Genomic DNA, 20000 nt, shown 5'->3' on the forward strand with positions numbered 1-20000 from the left:
TGTGTTTCTGCTCAGTGTTTGACAGTCGGGCCTCAGTTCTGTTTGCTGATAGTGGCAGCTAGTCATTAATGTAAACAAAGTGAGTGTCGTGCGACCCGTCTTTTCAAATTATGAGCTCAAAATTCAGTTGAAGCGGCTCTATCTCTGCACATTATAATCTGAACGCGCCCTTAGGGACGGATCTGCAGACAGCGAGCGGACTTGTCGAAATGTCAAAAAGGCAACCGCGATGTTTCATCTTATCAACCCAAACCTGCGTCAACATCGGGCTCTCTCACCCCAGGTGTCTCCCCTCATCTTTCTCCCCCCCTCCTTCTGTCCCTTTTCACTTGTTTACCTATCTCCCATCCCGACATGTGCGTTCCACTCCTGTCAGACGCGATCGGGATTAGCGGGCGGTAGACGCCGAGTGTCAGTGCGAGCAGGAGAGGAGAGAGAGAGCGTTAGAGCGACGCATCTCCCTCACTGGCTGTCACATCTCATCAGAGGCCAGCCGGCGCGTCACACCCCATATTGAATGAATCTTCATTAGGTGGGCTGACGGGAGGGGGGGGGGGGAGCAGGGAGGCGGGAGCTTCAGACGGAGCGCCGCCGCTTTGCTGGAATGGAAACAGCTGAAGAGTTTCATTCCAAAATGAGATGTCTATCCACCATTTGTGAAAAAAAAAAGAAAAGAAGTGACGCCTTTCTCTTTCGAGCTTTCACTCGAAACTAGTTACTTTCAGAAAGATAAGGCAACCTAGTTGACAAAATAACACTTTTACAGAACAGATGCTCTGTATTTTAATTGATTGATATTGAATGATGAACTTCAGGTAATGATTATGTTCCTAAAGTAAAAATGGATATGTAGCGTTGTCTCAGTTGTTGTGGATGGAGACGGGAGGATTTAGGGAAGGATGCGTGTCGAGGGGTTGGTGGGGGTTGGGGGTTGGGGGGTTGGGGGGTTGGGGGGGGGGGGGGGGGGGGGGTTGCCGTGACAATCTGGCCCCCTCCGTTCAGAGTGTTCCCTACCTGCAGCGTTGGCTCTTAGATGTGAAATAGAGAGAAGCTACCCCGGTGTTTTCTGTCAACACCGCCTGGCGCTCTGATCCACAGGGGGCCCGGTGTCAGAGATGGGATTGTGTGTGTGTGTGTGTGTGTGTGTGTGTGTGTGTGAGTGAGAGAGAGTGTGAATATGAATTTTTGTGTGCTCCACATATATATGTGCATGATCTTGGTCATTAATGCAGCCAGTTAGAAGAATGTTTATGAAATGTCTCTGTAAACTTGTAGCATACATTTGAGGTAGATTTTGCGACTGATGTCTCTCTCTCTCTCTCTCTCTCTCTCTCTCTCTCTCTCTCTCTCTCTCTCTCTCTCTCTCTCTCTCTCTCCTCTCTCTCTCCCTCTCTCAGATTAAGTGTGACCAGTACTGGCCCAGTCGTGGCACAGAGACCTATGGTATGACCCAGGTGACCCTGCTGGACACCATAGAGCTGGCCACCTTCTGCGTCCGCACCTTCTCCCTGCACAAGGTAGGACGATCACACACACACACACACACACACACACACACACACACACACACACACATACGACATACACAAAGAGATATATACACATATGATGATGCATACATACACACACACACTTATGCACCACGCACACCTTTGTCCACAATGTTTCCCTGCACAACCATACAGCTGCAAACTCAGGTGAAAGTTTTAAACAGCATCTAAAACCCATTTTTTTTATCCTGGCTCTCCATTGATTTTACTGTTTATCATCTCTGTTTAACTTCTTTCTGTATATTTTATGTTTGGTCTTCCTTTATATTATGTCCTTTTAACAAATTGCTGTCGCTCTTTTTGTGAAGTCAAAGTCAAAGTTTATTGTAGCCCGATTTCACAAAGTATTGTCTCAAAGGGCTGTACATAAAATAAAACAATAATGAGAAACATTCGCAAAATATATAAAAATGTACAAGTGAGATAAACTACATATAAAACATTGTATTTACAAAATATTTGAAATATTTAGAAATATAAAAAGTGAGGTAAAATACAACAATACACAATATGCACATAAAACTCATACCTGGATACAGATGAAAACACAAACATGTGTAACATACAGTACATATATGTAACCATGCGCACATAAAACTGAATATAAGCTGAATAACCGTAGTTTAGTATTTAGGGCAGACTAAATGTGGTTGAATGTAGTTGAAGCACTTTGTAACCCTTGGTTTCGAATGTTCTATATAAATAAAGTCTTACTTACTTACTATTATTAAGACGTGCACAGACAGTACGTGCTGACGGACAGTACAAGCACACACACACACACACACACACACAGCTACCCAGTCAGCCACGCACAGCACACCCAGGCGGCACTTCTTCACTTTGTTCTGTAGATTAAGATTAGGAGGTTTAGTTTTAGGAGGGAGCAGTGAAGAGAGTAAAGCAGCGCTCACACCAGGAGAGAAAATAATGTTTACATGTCTGGCGTTTAGCTGACAATCTTGTCCAGAGCGATTTAGAGCGAGTGAGCAGGTAGAGGGTTTAGTGCCTCGCTCAGTGACGACACAGGACAGGTGGCTGCAGATGGACTATTTGGCTATTCCAGGGATCGAACCTGCGACCTTTTGGTTACCGGATGTTCTCTGTAACCAGCAGATGTGACTCAAGAGCTGATGGGGATATTTCTTTTTGTTTTTTTGTCCAATGTTAAGCCAAGAATAAAATGAAAGACCAATCCTGCATAGCACAAGAGTTTTAAGTCAGATTTAATCCTCTGGTTTGATTCCAGTGTAGGAGTAGGGCCAAGGTGTAGTGTGTGTGTGTGTGTGTGTGTGTGTGTGTGTGTGGGGGGGGGGGGGGGGGGGGGGGGGGTAGCAGTGATGTGCCTGGTTGTATGCAGAGCCTGGTCTTGTTACCCCCCCCCACCCACCCACCCACCCACCCTCTGGGGAGAGGGAAGGGGCCCTTGAGGAAACTTTCTTTCTTTCTCCCACCCAGCCTCACCTCTCTCTGTCTCATCCAAGGTTCCTCTGTCTCACTCTGCTGATTTTCAATTTCAGTCAATTTTTTTGGCATGATTGTTAAACAGAAACAGTCATGCCGAGACAGAGTAGAAAATGTCAAATTTCAGATAATAGTATATGTATTCAAACGGTGTTGATTTGTGAAATAATTAAGGATGCAGCAGGTTTTTGGAGGCTTGTTCCGATTACCGATTTTGCAACAGTGTGATCGACTGATCACCGATCTGATCACCAATTGAAATGATGCATTTGAGACGGGCTTTCTACTAATAACGGCACATCAGGTGAAAGTGCACAGCAAGCATAAACAGAAAAATTTCAATATAGCCCTGTGTTTAACAGGTTGTGCTCATGGCTGCATGACATTGCAGGCCTAACCATGTGTAAATAAATCAGAGCTTTGTTTTGTTTTGTTTTGACTTTTGTTAGTGTGCTTAATGCTGCTGGTAGCACATGAAACACATTTTCACTGAGGCAGCATAGACGATGCCTTCTCTCCATTACATTAAACTGTTTTTAATTATATAATTCATAACACAATATCAGAAATTGTAGTTGAAAATAGTAAATGAATACAATAATCAAACACTCACTGAACACTCAAGTACAAAATGAAATGACCAAGACTCTCTGTCTGTGTCACGCTCCTGGCAATTCTCAAATTAAAACAGCAAGGCCACTTCATAAATGGAAGAGCCCATTCTCTAATAAAAGAAATAAAAGACTGTTTTATTACCGTCAAATCTCATATGAGCATAAATAACAAATGTAGGCCTTTAACGTGATCAGGCAGTTCAAGTGGTGTTCAGTTATCTATTTAGAATGTCTATCGACCAATTATGATCGATGGCCGATTGATTGCTGCATCCCCAGAAATAATTAAATAAATAATGAGTTTCTTCTACTATCTATCTCTCTCTATGTTGTCAGCCTTGGTTTTTCGTCTCTCTCGTTCCTCCACGTCTCCGTCTCTTCTCTCTCCGCCTCTCCGCCTGTTTACCCTTTGTTGTCTATTTTCCCTCTTCTCACCTCACCTGAGTCAAATGATATTTTCAAGCGTTTGTTTTTAAACGATTAAAACGCTCGGAGCAACAGATGGGTGGGGTTTACCGCACCACTACAGTCCAAATAGTGTCTGGAAAGTTGCCAATCAGAAAAATAGACTAAATTGACTTTCAAATGCTCCTGTGATTGTGTAAACTTTCTGGTACTCACTGCGTTGTCTCATATGACAAACCCCACCCATCTGGTACCTAAGCAGCCTCAAACAAACCAAGAATATTATCTGCAAACACTCAGGTCTGGTTCCCTCTAGTTTCTTTCACTTTCCTGCTCTGTTGCTCCGTCTTTGTCTCTCTATTTCTGTCTCACTTTCTGTTTGTCTCTGTATTGTCTTTCTCGCTCAGCAGTCAAAACGTTGGAAATCCCTCCATCCGCCACGTAAATACACCAGGGTTTACTATTGAACAGGTGCAAGGTGCAGACAGAAGGGAGGCGGTTTACTTAGGTGCCTCTCTCTCCCTTCACCGCTTCACATTTTCTCTTCACATCATTGTTCCTCCCTGCATCACTCCTCTGCTCTCCTGTCCTGTGTGTTATTTCCCTCCTTCCTACAGTACACCAGGGTGGGAAATTAGCTTTAGCCATCAGCCAAATGCTTGTAGATTTTAGCTGTGGCTGCTAAGTTAGGGAGCGTTCACACACTGCTCTTGCTTTTTTTTTTTTTTTTTTTGTAGAAAAAGTGCTGCCTCAACTGCATTTTGCACTGATAATGAAAAGTGGGTCACGCAACATGCAGTTGGTGCTGGGGAAAGGAATTAAAGCCAAGAAGAAAAAGTATTAGTATTAGTATTAGTTCACTATCTGAAAACAGTGCTTATGCCCAGCTCCCAGCTCTCAAACTCCCACAGCATAGCCACTACACTACCTACTAAATCCTTAACCACTACTACCAACTTTTGTACCACTTCTTTCTTTTCATTTTGGCTGATATCAGCTGCCTTCATACCATGAAACTCAGCCTCTTCTTTCTTGTCGGCTCTCAAATAAATGGTTGCAGTCATGTGGTCTCCTTTAAAAACTTGAAAAATGGGATTTCTCTAAAAAAAAGCTCTGCCTTTAATGAAATCAGGTGTAATTTTCCGTCCACCTTGCAGCCGCTTCCTATTGACTATAATGGAATAGTCCAGTGGTTCTCAATGTGGGGTCCGGGGAACTCCTTGAGGGAGTTCCAGGGGGTCCCCAGCAAATTGATGAATTGTTAAACTTCACCATTATTTCATTTACAAGAAGTTTGACACAATTAGAGAACTAAAGAATGTAGAAGAATGACTGTTAAGATCATAGTTTCACTGTTATCTCTCTACCTACAATACAGATAGTCATGGAATTCTGGACAAAATCCTATCTGACAATAAAAATATTCTCAGATTTGGGTTTGAGAGACAAAATCTTATAAAATGGGGGTCCGGGGCACAAATGTGGACTAAATTAGGGGTCCTTGATATGAAAAAGGTTGAGAATCACTGGAATAGTCTACTCTATAGCAGCCACTTCTGCAGGTAACCAACCATCGTTCGGAGGTACTATTCTAATTTAAAATCCTATTTGGCTGGTTAAATAGCCAAATTGGCAGTTTAATTGAGATTTACCAGCCACTGGACAAAATATATAGATATTTTCCTGCCTTACCTGCTCCACCTCCCTCCTCCCTCTCCGCTGCCTCCATGCCACCTCTTAAGTGTCGTAACCGGAGGTGTGAGAAGAGCTATAGATGAGTGTCTGGTGTTGGATGGATCACACATTTCCATAGCGATGCCTTCTTACCAGATAGCGCCGAGCTAAAGTGCCCGGCGCGGCGGGTGCCGGAGCGAGCCGGTGACGGTGAAGATAGCGAGATATCATCATCAGCCGCGGCGCTTTAGAGCCGGCTGGTTGACATTCAGGGCCATTTACATTCAAACGCTCTCAGCCTCTGTGAAACCCGCCGATATGACTCTCTCTCTCTCTCACTATCTCTCTCTTTTTCTGTCTCTGTGTTGTTAAGGAAAGTGCTTTAGTATCATTAGGGGTCCAAGCACGTACTGCTGGAACCCTGTTGTATTTGCTGGAATTATACTGCTTCTTTCTTTCTTTCTTTCTTTCTTTCTTTTTCTCCGCTAAAAGTATCTGCAGCTCAGAAACCGTAAGTCCTACAGCAGCCATATTTGGCAGGTGGGCTCCTACTGCGCACCGCTACTCAGGCAAGGCAGCCCATGCACATTGGCCAGATGGTGGCGCTATAACAAGCAACTTTACGTTTTGGCCAATAACTTCTGAACCGTGTGTCGTAAACTGAAAATTCCTGTGTTCCTAGATTCTTTGGAATGTGCCGAGTCCAACCCATATATCACTTTCAATGTCCACCATATTGCACTGTCCACCATTTTGAATTATTTAAGAAACACTTTTTTCGCAACTCCTCCTAGGCCATTCATCCAATTCACATGAAACCTGCTGTGGAGAATCTTGGGCCTGTCCTCTTTCAAATTTATGTAAAGGTTACTGATAGGTAAAATCGTTTGGCTTTTATCGACCAATAAACTTTTAACTAAACACACCATAACACTAAATTGGCCATAACTCATTAACCATTCATCTAATCAAGCCAAAATTTGAAACTCATGTTGAGAAGTGTTGAGCTGTACCACTAGTGGGCACTACAAATGCAAAAAGTTCATATCTCATAATTGACTGCATAGATTTTTATGACAAATTTTACACATGTTCTAGGATGATGTCCAAGTCGATCCATGAAATTTGGTCATTATTGATGAAAGTGGGCGTGGCTTATTGCATAGTAACCAAATCTTCATTGGTATTAAAGTCACAACTTCAAAAATTCATTAAAAATCAGCCGTATGTCCTAGAGAGCTGAAATTTTCAGATGTTGAAAAGCCAGTGTTAGACTGCATGTTCGATCTTCACAACATGTCAGTTTTTGTGTGTGTCTTTCTACCTTCTGTAATGTTTTGTTTTGTCTTATCAAACAACGCTAATATAAGGGAAAATCTCATTAAAAGAGTCTATCTTCACATCAGTCTGATACAACTCACCATGATGTGTGCTATAAATTTAAATCATAAAGATTCATGTCAGCCTAAAAAGATGTTAAACTCGATTTCTGCAAATAAAAAGGAGGGTAAAGTGATTTTAGGTGATTTTACCCTCCACTACATCCTTATATGTATGTATGTATCTATTTATCTGTCTGTCTGTATGTCTGTCTGTCTGTCTGTCCGTCTATATATCTATCTATCTATCTATCTATCCATCATCTCCCTTCTCCGTATATCCTGAATCATTGCTATGATGTCTCACTGAGCTGTTTTCACTTTCTCTCTATGAGAAAAAATATTTTGTTGAATTCTTCTGAAGTAATAGGTGGTAGAGGCTGGCAGTGGACACACACACACACACACACACACACACACACACACACACACACATACACACGCGGTGCATTTACAAAGCAGCCAACAGCGCACCTATCCATATGTATGCATGTCCTGCAGTGACACAGAACCTGCTGCACTGATAAATCCTTCAGAAAAAATTAAAATTAAAAGCAAAGCTGCAGCAAGATGCCGCTCACCTCCACACAGCCAGCCTCAACTGCGGAAACACAGGGGAGAACCAGGGGATGTCCAAAAAAAAAAAAAAAGAAGAAAAAGAACTAGGTCAGTTTGCTTTTAATTACCATGCTTATTTATTCATTTATTCAGCAAGAAAAAAAATCTCTCCATCAGGGAAGCAGGAGCGTTGCATTGAAATGCAAACAGCACCTCCGTTAGAGGATCTTCCAGGAGGAAAGGGAGCGGAGGATGGAAAGATCCTCGTCCTTCTCAAAAATCTTCCTCCTCTGCATCAGAGAGACAGCTCGTGTCTTTTATGTGTCGACAGTTGCATGTGAACACACACGAGAGACGGCATCATCTAGCCTCATTATGAAACAGTCCAGTGTGTTTGTATCGTCTCTACAGAAACAAGCCAAATACAACAGAAGGGTTTTATTCCAAAATGCTATGTATCATTTTTGGGTAGAAAAAAAAATCATTAGCTTGAGTTAGTCATTCAGCATCACTAAAATATAGACAATCTAGTCTGTAAAAGTGTTAGCATTTTGTCAAGCAACTACTTAAAAGTAAAGTCCACCCTAAAACAAAATAGCAATTGATGTACCTTGCATTTCTGGGCCCATTTTGTTGTTTGGTGTATTTTTCTTATTCCTGTAGATAACTGGCCAAATGTAGACAAGCTGATGTTACGGCCAGATATTTCTAGCAGCTGCAATGGAGTTTGATATGAGAAAATGTTTCAGGATGTAAAACATCAGCGGTAAACGTCAGGTTTTGGTGTCAGTCCTTCAGAATCAAAGAGCGAGGGCTTCTTTCTAGAGCCGCCATTTTGCACCAAGAGACGTTCAACAGTCATACAGGGAGAAATCCATCATAGAAGAGGATAGAGACCAATTTCTCCACCCACAGAAGCCTCACTTTTTCTTGACTGGAAAACCTCACTCTCTTTCTCTGCCTATGCTATCGCTAACGTTCTCTCCGCCTTCACATACTGTATAACCCACAGCTGAATGGCTGAATGGAACAAGTTCAGGCTCATTCTCTGTGGATTGTCGAAAGGCATTCTGGGAGATCTAGGAAAAAACTAGCTGAAGTAGAAGGAGACGAGGCAGGTTGAGGGAAACTGGGTTCATCAACGGGACACTAACTCTAATAATTGGGTCCCCCTGCTGACTGTCACCCTGCCTTATGTAACCCAGTGCACGCACACACACACCCCCACACACACTATATATATCAACAACACACACACACACACCCAGACACCGTTATTCACACTTTCACACACTTCCATCTCTGCTAGTTTCTTTTGATGAGAAGATTATAAAAGATTTGATACCTGATATACGCTTCAAAAAAAAGGAACATAGAACATAACATACTTAATTTGTGTGATACCCGAGTTTGTGCTGTATGGATCAATCAATCAATCAATCAACCTCTCTGTTCCTTCCAGAACGGCTCCAGTGAGAAGCGGGAGGTTCGTCAGTTCCAGTTCACAGCGTGGCCCGACCACGGCGTCCCGGAGTACCCCACCCCCTTCCTGGCCTTCCTCCGCAGGGTCAAGACCTGCAACCCGCCTGACGCCGGCCCCATCATCGCCCACTGCAGGTCAGTAGTCGTGTTGGGCTGGGTTAGGGTTGGTGAAGTTACTGAAAGTTACTGTAGCATTTCTAAACATCAGTATATCATTGTCGAATTAATTGCGATACCTTGGTATAATTACGGTAAACAAATGAGACCATAGTGGAGACAATCGGTAGCCTCTATCTCACACCAGTGGTCTTGTTACTGCTGGTGTTTCTCAAAATTAAGACCACATTTCCCATAAATCCTATCGCCCCTCCTCCCCCTCCCTGGTGTTACGTTTACTTTCTCTTTTGTTTTACTGAAGAGGATAAACATGTTAGGCCTTTCACTCCTTCCACCATCTGCCGTTACGAGGAAAGCTTTCGCTCCGTTTGCTCTGGAAGACCGCCGCCCTCTTCCTGTTTTGTGCCATAAAGTAATCTCCCTTGATCCCATAAAGCAATCCGGCAGATTTCTCACCAAACCCGGCCTGGTGGCACACGATGTAAAATAAAGTGTAGGAGCCGCTTGAGGCTGCCGGCGATCTCAGGCAATGATGTTGTTTGTTTACGGTAATTATACTAATTCCTCTCAAAATTAATGTGGTAATGATTTATAGATATTCTAATGCTACATATAGTACCTTTAATCATTTAATTACTCATAGACAGACTTGTTATTTCAAAATAATTTCAGCAGCTGCACTTCTCAGCGCCTCTAAGAAGTACAGCTGGGCAAAGGACTCTAGACTCTGATTAAGTTAAGGTGCTTTTATTGCCTCACAGCCAGGCCACTTTTCAAAAGTCTCTCTGACATTTATAGATGAACCAATACAGAATTTCCACTTTTTACTGCCTGCTCACTGAACTGATGCAGCACTTTGGCTACATCCCCAAAACAAACTGTTTGGAAAAATCATGTCAGTCACAGAGGGTTTTTTTTTTAGAGGTATTACATGCTGATTTGAATCCACTAAGTAATAATCTAGGATGGATGGAGGACATACATTTTCACTTATTTCCAATGCAAATGAGATGATTTTTTAATTAATTAATCACGTGACATTATCTTGAAACATGTAAAGTGATCTGTCTTTTTTTAAGATATTATCACTTTCACTTTGCAAATTCTTGAAACAAATGAAACTGCACTGGACACAAGTGAAAATGTCCCACCCCCTTTGCAGATATCTATATATATATATATATTAATAAGACTGAGATTTTAAGACTCAATACATGATTAAATCACTTTCTAAGCTGGATTGCAGAGACCAGCCTACAACACTGCTGTATATTTTCTGGCACACTGGCCCAATACAGTGTGCTACACACATAATGCATTGTCAGATAGCAGAATGTATGGCTGGCTACACACGCGCCTAAATCCTACCACTAAATCTTCCATTGACAGCTCTCTGTGATTTATGTGTGAGTTCAAACCTGCAACACAATTCATCTCTCCAGTTACTCTATTTGTTTTCTGGGTTCAGTGACGTAGTTACAACCAGGAAGTTTCCTGAGAAAGAGATGTTGGCACTATTAGAGCACTACCAAATGTTATGTAACAGTGGTCTGCACACTTCTGCATAGTGAATATTTTGTTCCAGAATGAGATATCTGCCATACTCTTTCAAAAGGATACAAGGAATAAAATTAAAACACATAAGGTTTGTTTTTTAAAGATAGAAACCTTACAAGTAACACTTTTACAGACTGGACCCCCATGTTTTAGAGATATTGAATGCTAAAATGGATATATCTTGTTTTGGAAATTAACTTTTTCATACTTCAACCTTTAGTTTAGTGCACAATATTTCAAGAGCGACTCAGGACATTCAGCCTGTAGTGTTAGCACCAGGCTGCACCCCTAGACCTTCACAGGTCCACATCCTATCTTTCTCTTTCTCTGCTTTCCAGACTTTCTCCCCTGTACACTGTCAAGCAGAAATACCTAAAATAGATGTAGGATGTTAATATTTCAGGTGTTCCTGCTGCTCCAGGCCTTGATGTTAGTTTTTACTATGGCAGCAGTGTGGTCGAATTCAGGTTCAGGCAGCCAGAAGTGAGACACATCAATCATTTAAAACAAATCATGTCTGTTCTCTATTGAACAGTATCAAATTATAAAAATGAAGTAAAAGTTGTATCGGTGCAAAGATTTCACTTAAACTATAAGTCTTCACATCTTAGCTGAGGTTTTTCACACAACTCCCATAATTCTCTTCTAATATGTAAATTAATGTAGATGATGATGTCACGCAACAGGAGAACTCACTTCTGGGTTCTACATCTGTTAGTTTGCATGGACTGCTGCCATATCAAATGATGTATGGTGATATATATATAGCTAAATGTTTTGATGATAATAACAAAACATATACTCTGGTATTTTATACAAAAGCACATTGTTGTATATATAAGCCAGTGGTTCTTAAGGTGTCATACATTGTCTAATTATCCTAATTAGACAATGTATGATAATGACTATTCTAATAAAAGGTTTCACTCTCTCCACTATTATCTCCCCACTTACAGTGTACACAGTTCAATAAAGAATCAACAACAAAAATCCCTGGGATAAAATCTCATCAGATGGGGGTCCATGGCCTAATTTGCATCAATTTGGGGACCCGAACCCCCACTATAAGCTGTTTGCGTTTCAGTTCAGTTGCCTAGCAAGCTAAATATCATAATGTTACCGTAGTCTCAATAAAAGACATTAAAACAACTGATCAACTGGGGAGCCAGGAAGCTGCCACCCCATTCAAATAAACTGCTAATTCAACTGCTAATTAATTTGTTCTTTATATTATTGCCACAGATACACCGTGGGACACAGACAGCTCACAACACATCCATGATACTGTGTGTGTGTGTGTGTGTGTGTGTGTGTGTGTGTGTGTGTGTGTGTGTGAGCCTGTGTATTCCGCAGTCCTGTGTCTTTATATAGTCTCAGGCGATGTTTGTATGTAATCCACAGGATATTCCAGCTGTCAAACACATATACTACACAAACAAAACAACATACATACACCAACATACATGGCTAGATTATAATTACATAATACACATTATACATTACATAACAAACAACACAAACACACTCACTCTCCTCACAGACTTCTGTCATTTCATCTCTCCTCTGGTCACATCATCTTTCTCTTTAAGCATCCCTCTCTTCTCTGCTTTTATTCTCTCCAGCTCTCTCTCTCTTTTTTTTCCTCTCTCTCTCAAAAGCCCCGTCATAATCCCTCCCCATCTTTCTTTCTTCTTTTTTTTGCTCCTTAGCCCTTTCCTCCTTTTACATGCCGTATCTCCCAACTGGCTTATTCAAATTGAAACCTTCCCTTTTGGTGCGATAAGGGCACTCCAGTGTTGCCGATGCGGCACACACACACACACACACACACAACAAAGCGGAAATTTGACAGCTTGCTTTGCTTATTTTCGGTACCAAACATACATAATCCATTTTACATTTTTTTATGTTTTAGGAATTCAGTTGACGCTCTCATCCAGAGTGACTTGAGTAAAATCCGAGATCGCAAACATTAGGAGCAATTAACAGAAAGGATGTCAAGAGTCAACATAAAAAAATTTCTTGTGTCCCTAGCAAGGTTATTATCGTTAAGAAAACTAACGAAATAACGAAAACTAGGTGTGAAAAAACATTTTCATTTACTGAAATAAAAATAAAAACGAGGCTTTACAAAAAAAACGATAACTAACTGAAACTGTATTGTGTGTTTACAAAACTAACTAAAATAAACTAAAATTATAGAGAACATGTCTTTAGTTTTCATCTTTGTCAATTTATTTCATACATAAGCCTAGTATTTTGAATTTTTGAATCTCGCCCCTGACAAATACCCCATATTACATAAAAGACTAAAACTAACACTGAAACTAATAAAAACTAAACTAAAACTAAGCATTTTCAAAAAATAAAAACTAAACTAAACTAGCAAACCCGCTTTAAAAACTAATTAAATCTAAGCTGAAATTGAAAACAAAAAGTCAAAAACGAAAAATAAAAAATAAAAACTAATGAAAAATGCAAAACTATAATAACCTTGGTCCCTAGAGTGATGTATGATAGAGAGCTGCGAGGTAAAGAAAACGAGAGCTCGGGGAACTCAAACCTCATATATTTCTCTCTCCCTCGTCTTCCTCCAGCGCGGGCGTGGGCCGGACGGGCTGCTTCATCGTCATCGACGCCATGCTGGAGCGCATCAAGCACGAGAAGACGGCGGACATCTACGGCCATGTGACGCTGATGCGCTCGCAGCGGAACTACATGGTGCAGACGGAGGACCAGTACAGCTTCATCCACGACGCGCTGCTGGAGGCCGTCGCCTGCGGCAACACCGAGGTCGCCGCCCGCAGCCTCTACTCCTACATCCAGAAGCTGGCCCAGGTGGAGAGCGGCGAGCACGTCACCGGCATGGAGCTGGAGTTCAAGGTACGGGGGAAAACGAGCAAATTTGCCTTTATCACACATATTTGATTTACGTCACACTTTGGGGGGTGTGGGGAAATAGGCCTAGAAGTCCAGAAGACGCAAACTCAGCCGGTCTTTTGACAAAACATTTTAAATATGCACCAAAATGATCCTTCCATGTTGTCGAGTAACAAGCAGAGCTGGAGGACAAAACCAGCAACGGGATTTAAGGGCGACATTATCTCCAAACCAACAGCATTTTTTCACTGCTTTTAAAACTAGTTGTTACCTCCAACTTGTACATTTAGGCCTAGTTGGTTTAGAGATAAATATAAAGTTAAAAACATGAAGTAACTAACTAGATAACATTAGCTCATGTTATGAATCAACATCACAGATTTTCCCTTCAGTTGCTCTACTTCATGTTTTTCATATTATATTTATCCAAAATAATCAGGATAAATTGTTATGTCAGCATTAATCTTAGCCTTTATCTTTGGTAGCCTATTAGTAATATGCTAACATTATTTAAAATGTTCTTAGTGGTGCTTCTTTGATGGTCAAATTGTTAGGTCAAATTAGGTGACAAACTGCTACTGTTAAAACTAGCCAACAACAACCTACACATTTAGAGCTAATTGGTGCCATGTTGCGCTATAGTTGCAATCGGGATGTCAACTTTTAAATACAAAAAAATAGAGGAAGTAGGCTACATGAAAAAGTAAGATAAAACAATTTTAAACATACTTTTGCTCACAAACAAATCAAAATTGTGTATAACAAGGTGGTAATGTTTCACTGGGGACTTCAGCTGCAGGACAGACTGTCTGTGGGGTTTTTTTTTTTTGGCTTTTTTGAGGTTGGAATTTTCTTGTGACTCCACAAATTATAACACATAAAAATGTAATGACACACACACAAATGTGACAAATATATGCGCAAATGAAAATTGCATATGACAATGTTTTATTCAGAAAGGGAGACGAGAGAGGAAGGCACAAAATGGAAGATTGGATCGAGTGGAGTGGAGCGGGACGAAAACAGTTTAGAGCCAAGAATTTGGGAGGGAGGGTCCAGGAAGTTGACAGAGGCGGGATGGGGTTAAGAGTGGGGAAATGGTTAAGTGGAGATCGCTAGTGTTTGACCGGTGACATGCTTTATGGCAAAGAAGCTGTGAAACTTGATGAGGAGACTGGGGAAGACACAAAATGGATGATAGGGGAAACTGGGAGAATGTTGTTTTGCAGTTGAGCGGAGATGCAGTCGACAACAAACCCCCAAACTTCACTCACGCTGAATTTGGCAATAGACAAAATGGAGGTTGGATCTCTCTCTCAGCTTGTGCCTCATACATACATAATGAACACACTGAATAAACAAAGTGAGTAATATTGTACGCTTAAGGTTTAGAGTTTGAGATAAGCACACTTTATGGAAATATAAGTATATTCCAAGGCAAACGGAGGTTGTTCTCTTGAAAAGTTAATACCTTTCAGCCCCAGGTAAGTAGAACATAGATTAAACCAGCCTTATTTACATGGCAACTATTTGTCAGTTTATACATGCTGTCTAAGTAATAGGATCTCAGATGGACTAGAAAGCAGATCTGTTTTATTTTCTTGAGCCTCACTTCAATTATTTAATCACTTGGGCACACACTGCTGGAATTATTATTGTCTTTTCTGCGAACGCCAGGAAATGGAAATATTTAAGCCCTCCACTGTTTGGGCCCATCATTCATTTTTTGAGGATTTGGATTTGGAATAATATGCTTAAGTAAAGAGAAATTGGTTTTAATCCAGCGGGCACAAGACAAAGGATTTTTTGGGCTGAAAGCGGCATGGATTCAAGTTTAAACTCCAGAAAGAAAGAGTGTGTGATTTTTTTTTTTGGGCGAAAGTGACGACTAAGCAGCGGGTCGAGATAGACGATTTCAGAGATCGCCATTAAAGATCTTCACGATCATCATCTTCAAAACTGCCCCCCCACCCCACCACACCCCCCCCACCTCCACTCCGGTTGGTATCTGCTGACCTTGAGTCGCACAACGCGCTCACTCTCCAATCATCCGTCATCTGCCCATTGCCATTCATCATCGCAGCTGCCAAGAAACAAGACCGGTTGGTGTCTTTCGGCCATTTTTTTTTTTTTTTTTTTTTAACCCACCGGTGCAAAACGGTGATGGAATCTCAGTTGCCATCTGTAACGGGGATAATGCTGAGCCGGCGTCGAGAGTCGAACGGGGATTAATAACGTCAACAGTGCAGCCGGGATGGGAGAGAGAGCTGGGGGAGGAGGGGGGGGGGGGCAGAGTGGGGGGGGTAAGTAATTAATACTTGATGATGACAAATGGGGGTGGATGGCAGGGCAAGTAGGAGGAGGGACGTTCGGCTAATGAACAAAGGGACGACTGTATGCTAACTCGGCACTAAGGAAGTGACTTCGCAGAATGCTGCACCATAGGGACGGGAGGCAGTGTGTGTGTGTGTGTGTTGGGGAGGAAGTGTGTGTGTGTGTGTGTGTGTGTGTGTCGGGGGTTCGTTGTCATTCTCAGTCGGAAAAACAGACGCACAGACTCTAGCTGTGACTAGTTGGATTGAGAGGAACTCTGCAGGGAGAATGAGGAGGAAAATAGGGAAGAGTTGTCAAGTTGTCTGAGTATTGCTTTCTGGCATATGCTCGTGAATAACAAGCATGCTCAGGGACAGATTTATGCATAGAAGACATGTGTGCACATAACCCACACATTGCACAACTAGCATTCACATCACAACAGGAGAAAAAGAAGAGGAGAGCGATATTGGGATGCTTCGGCGACAGGGTTTTCAGGGGAATCCAAAAGCAGCAAGAGGACCAAGGCACTCTTCACTTTGAAATGTAATTACCAGTAAGACTTTACATGAAGTGGTGCTCATAAGCCATTATAAGGCATTGTAGGTGCACATTGTGAGTGCATGATAATTACTATAATCAGAGCAAGATTGTAATGCACACAAAGAAATTACAGACTTTTTGGGGCACCTGTGTAGTTTTTGAGGTGATATGAAGTTGAATGTAGTTTTATGATGTTTGCCTGATGATTAAATTGTAAGAAAAGTTTATCTATGCTTCCAATTGGCTCATAATCTGCTTGTAATACATCACAGTGCACTTAAAGTGTCTCCAAAATGCATTTTTTAAGGAGACACACTCCCCGATGAAGGTGTGTGGCCAAAATGGATCAAAGTCAGAATTTTCCAATGTCCAAATAGAGCGATGCCAGATTAGCAAGGGTATTTTTAGCTGACAGTGAAGACAACTTTCGTCCTCTCTGTTTTTGGACATTGGACAAATCCCTCCTGTCACCCCTAGTTCCAGATTTATTAGTCCAAACATCATCGTCCCTGCTGTGGTGCTGTGGAGTCACATGCTTAACACACAGCAGCCTTTACCTTCCAACCCAACAGATATAAACAGCAAGGAACTGGCAACCGTGACCAGAGGTACCCTAGGTGCTTCTCTGGCCCCGCTGGACGACGGGGTTGCCAGGTTTGGCCGAGTTTCCCGCACCCCCTGGGGTGTTTGATGGTGTAGCTGAGGGCCTCTTTAGCAGTGCCAAGCCATCTCAAGCCCTTCCAGGTGCCTCTGTGAAAAACAGATCAAAGGGAGGACAGGAGCGAGGGATGAGGGGAGAGGAGGACGAGGAGGAGGAGGAGGAGAGGGGCTGGCCCGACTCCAAGTGGCCAATGACAGACTGAGATCGAGGCGCAAGAGAGGAGGGAGAGAGAGAGAGAGAGAGAGAGAAAGAGAGAGAAAAATAACACAAGGGATAATTGAAAGAGGAAGGGGGAGGAGGTTGCGATGGTATGAGCGAGGGAGGGAGAGAAAAAGAGGGAGAAATGGAGTGCTAAATAGGCTTTGGCTAAGGTATCCATATGCAGGCAAAAGTTAACAAGCACACGCACTCACACACACACACACACACACACACACACACACACTTTGTTGAGACACAGGCTGAGAGGAGACGATAGTCAGACTTGCTGACCCACAAACTCCCACAGAGGTCCTTATGATGATGATGATGTAGCAGTACAGCTCCTCATTTGGATCATTACAATGTCTGTGTACAAGCGTGTGCATGTCCATGTGTGTGTGTGTGCGTGTGTGTGCGTGCGCGTGTGTGTGTGTGTGTGCCCGACCGTCCCCTGGTGGCGAGTGTGTTTTTGTACACACACACACACACACACACACACCACACCGTCATTATCGAAGGCGCTGGTGACCCACTTTCAGAAGCAGGAGAGATATTTGAGAGTTTTGTGTTTGGTGCAGACTTGGCTTGTTAGCCCTGGTGTGTGGTAGACTTTCCCTCATTGCATCTGACCCCGCACGACCCCACGAGCTGCAAAATAAAAAATAAATATGATAAATATGATAAATATATAAGTATAAATATAATGGGGGGGGGGAAAGGGGGGATAAAGTGTTTTGATCAGTATATTTCTGTGGCGTCTCTTTGAAGCCGCACCATGATGCGTGGGTGAAAGATCACATCAGATTGAGTTGTGCTTTATTACTTTCCATCATTAATATTCTTTCTTTATCTGTCTCGCACCTGTCCTCCCCTCCCTTCTTTCCTTCCTGTCTCTCTTCCTTCCTTTCTTCATTTCCTCCTTTCTCCTCTCTTTTCTCATCTATTCTCACGCCCTTTTTCCCCTTCTCTGTCTCCTTCTTTTCTTTTCCCTCCTCCTCCTCCTCCTTCATCATATCCTTACTACCTTCCTTCTCCTTACTACTGCTTTTACTTCTGCTTCTTTCTTCCTTCCTTCCTTCATCCATCCATCCACCCTTCCTTCCTTCCTTTACTCCTTCCTCCCCTTCCTTCCATCCTTCTTTACATCCTACCTTCCTTCTTCCTCCTTCTCTTCCTCCTTTCCTCCCTCCTCTTCCCTCCATCATTCTTTGCATCCTTCCTTTCTTTCTACCTTCCTTCCTCCCTTCCAAACTCCTGCTTTCACTTCTACTTATGCTTTCTTTCCACCCATTCATCCTTTCTTTTTCTTTCTTTCTTTCTTTCTTTCTCTTTCTTTCTTTATTTCAACCTTCCTTTCTTCTTCCCTTTCTTCCTCCTTTGCCTCCTCCTCCTCTCTTCCTTCACCGTTCTTTCCATCCTTCCCTTCCTTCCCTTCTACCGTCCGTCTCCTCCTTACTTTTGCTTTCACTTCTGCTTTTTTCCTTCCATCACCCATCCATTCTTCCTTTCTTTCTACCTTCCTTCCTTCCTTCTTTGCTTCCTCTCCTTCCACCCACCCACATCCTTTCATCCTTCCTCCCCCTCCAGCGTTTGGCCAACTCCAAGGCCCACACGTCGCGCTTCATCAGCGCCAACCTTCCCTGCAACAAGTTCAAGAATCGGCTGGTCAACATCATGCCCTACGAGACGACACGCGTCTGCCTGCAGCCAATCAGAGGCCTGGAAGGCTCCGACTACATCAACTCCAGCTTCATCGACGGATACAGGTAGGAAGTGGGGAAGTGTGCGTGCGTGTGTGTGTGTGTGTGTGGGTGGGTGGGGGCTGTGAGGGATGCAGCGATACCAATACCGGTTTCATTGCCTGGAATCACGTGTAAAATTGCAGAAATCAAAGCAAAGTGACTTAATTTTCTGCTTTTTTCACCTGTAGTGGGATGTTTTTCTCAAATGGAAGAATAACGGATTATATCTCAATCTTCTCATCACATTTTACATTTTAGGTATTTAGCTGATGCTCTTATCCGAAATGGCTTTCAGTGAGCGCCACGGTTGAACACGCTTCAATTCCAAGCTCATCGACCTTACAGGCAACCGCATTTACATTTTAGTCATTTAGCTGATTCTCTTATCCAGAGCGGCTCACAGTGAGTGAGCAGGTAGGGGCTCGACGTCTTGCTCGGCGACACTTGTGGCACTGTGTCCCTTCAACCGGAGGACCTGGGTTCAAGTCCGCATGTCGGCAAGCATCTGCCCTGCTGAAGTGTCCATGAGCAAGACGCTGAATCCCTAAAAGCTCAAGGTTCGCGGTTCTGTAGCTGAATCTACTCCTTGAACTCTCAGCTGAAAAAAGGATTTCCCTACACAGACCAATAAAAGCACCATGTTGTTATTATTAACATGTGTAACAACATTCCTGCGACCCTAGAGTGATTATGTAAGAAGAAGAAGAAGAAGAAGCGCTAAGGAAAAAAATAGGAGAAATAATAGCGAAGCAGAGAGGTTGAACTTGAAGATAAGAGCGCATTAGAGCGGGGAGAGGAGGCAGATTTGAGGAGAGGCGGATGTGATTCAGAGGTGAGAGGAGGACGACTTTATTATTCAA

The 20000-nt window shown here is 42.6% G+C and overlaps 1 protein-coding gene across 1 annotated transcript in view; it reads left to right on the forward strand.

Annotated features, from left to right (window-relative positions):
- Positions 1-1397: 1397 nt before the first annotated feature.
- Positions 1398-20000, forward strand: part of LOC139643672 (receptor-type tyrosine-protein phosphatase S) — a gene marked incomplete at its 5' end in the record, with an annotated part of 33285 nt that continues 14682 nt past the window's right edge. Inside the window, 4 exons of the mRNA XM_071518892.1 lie at positions 1398-1517; positions 9107-9261; positions 13398-13683; positions 18986-19164. Of these exons, the coding sequence (XP_071374993.1) occupies positions 1398-1517; positions 9107-9261; positions 13398-13683; positions 18986-19164 (740 nt within the window). The remainder of the gene's footprint in view (positions 1518-9106; positions 9262-13397; positions 13684-18985; positions 19165-20000) is intronic.

The sequence above is a fragment of the Centroberyx affinis genome, unplaced genomic scaffold, assembly GCF_046629955.1.
Source record: "Centroberyx affinis isolate AG114_WGS23_722 - 3 ecotype Tasmania unplaced genomic scaffold, CSIRO-AGI_Caff_v1 ptg000641l_1, whole genome shotgun sequence".
Taxonomy (NCBI): Eukaryota; Metazoa; Chordata; class Actinopteri; order Beryciformes; family Berycidae; genus Centroberyx; species Centroberyx affinis.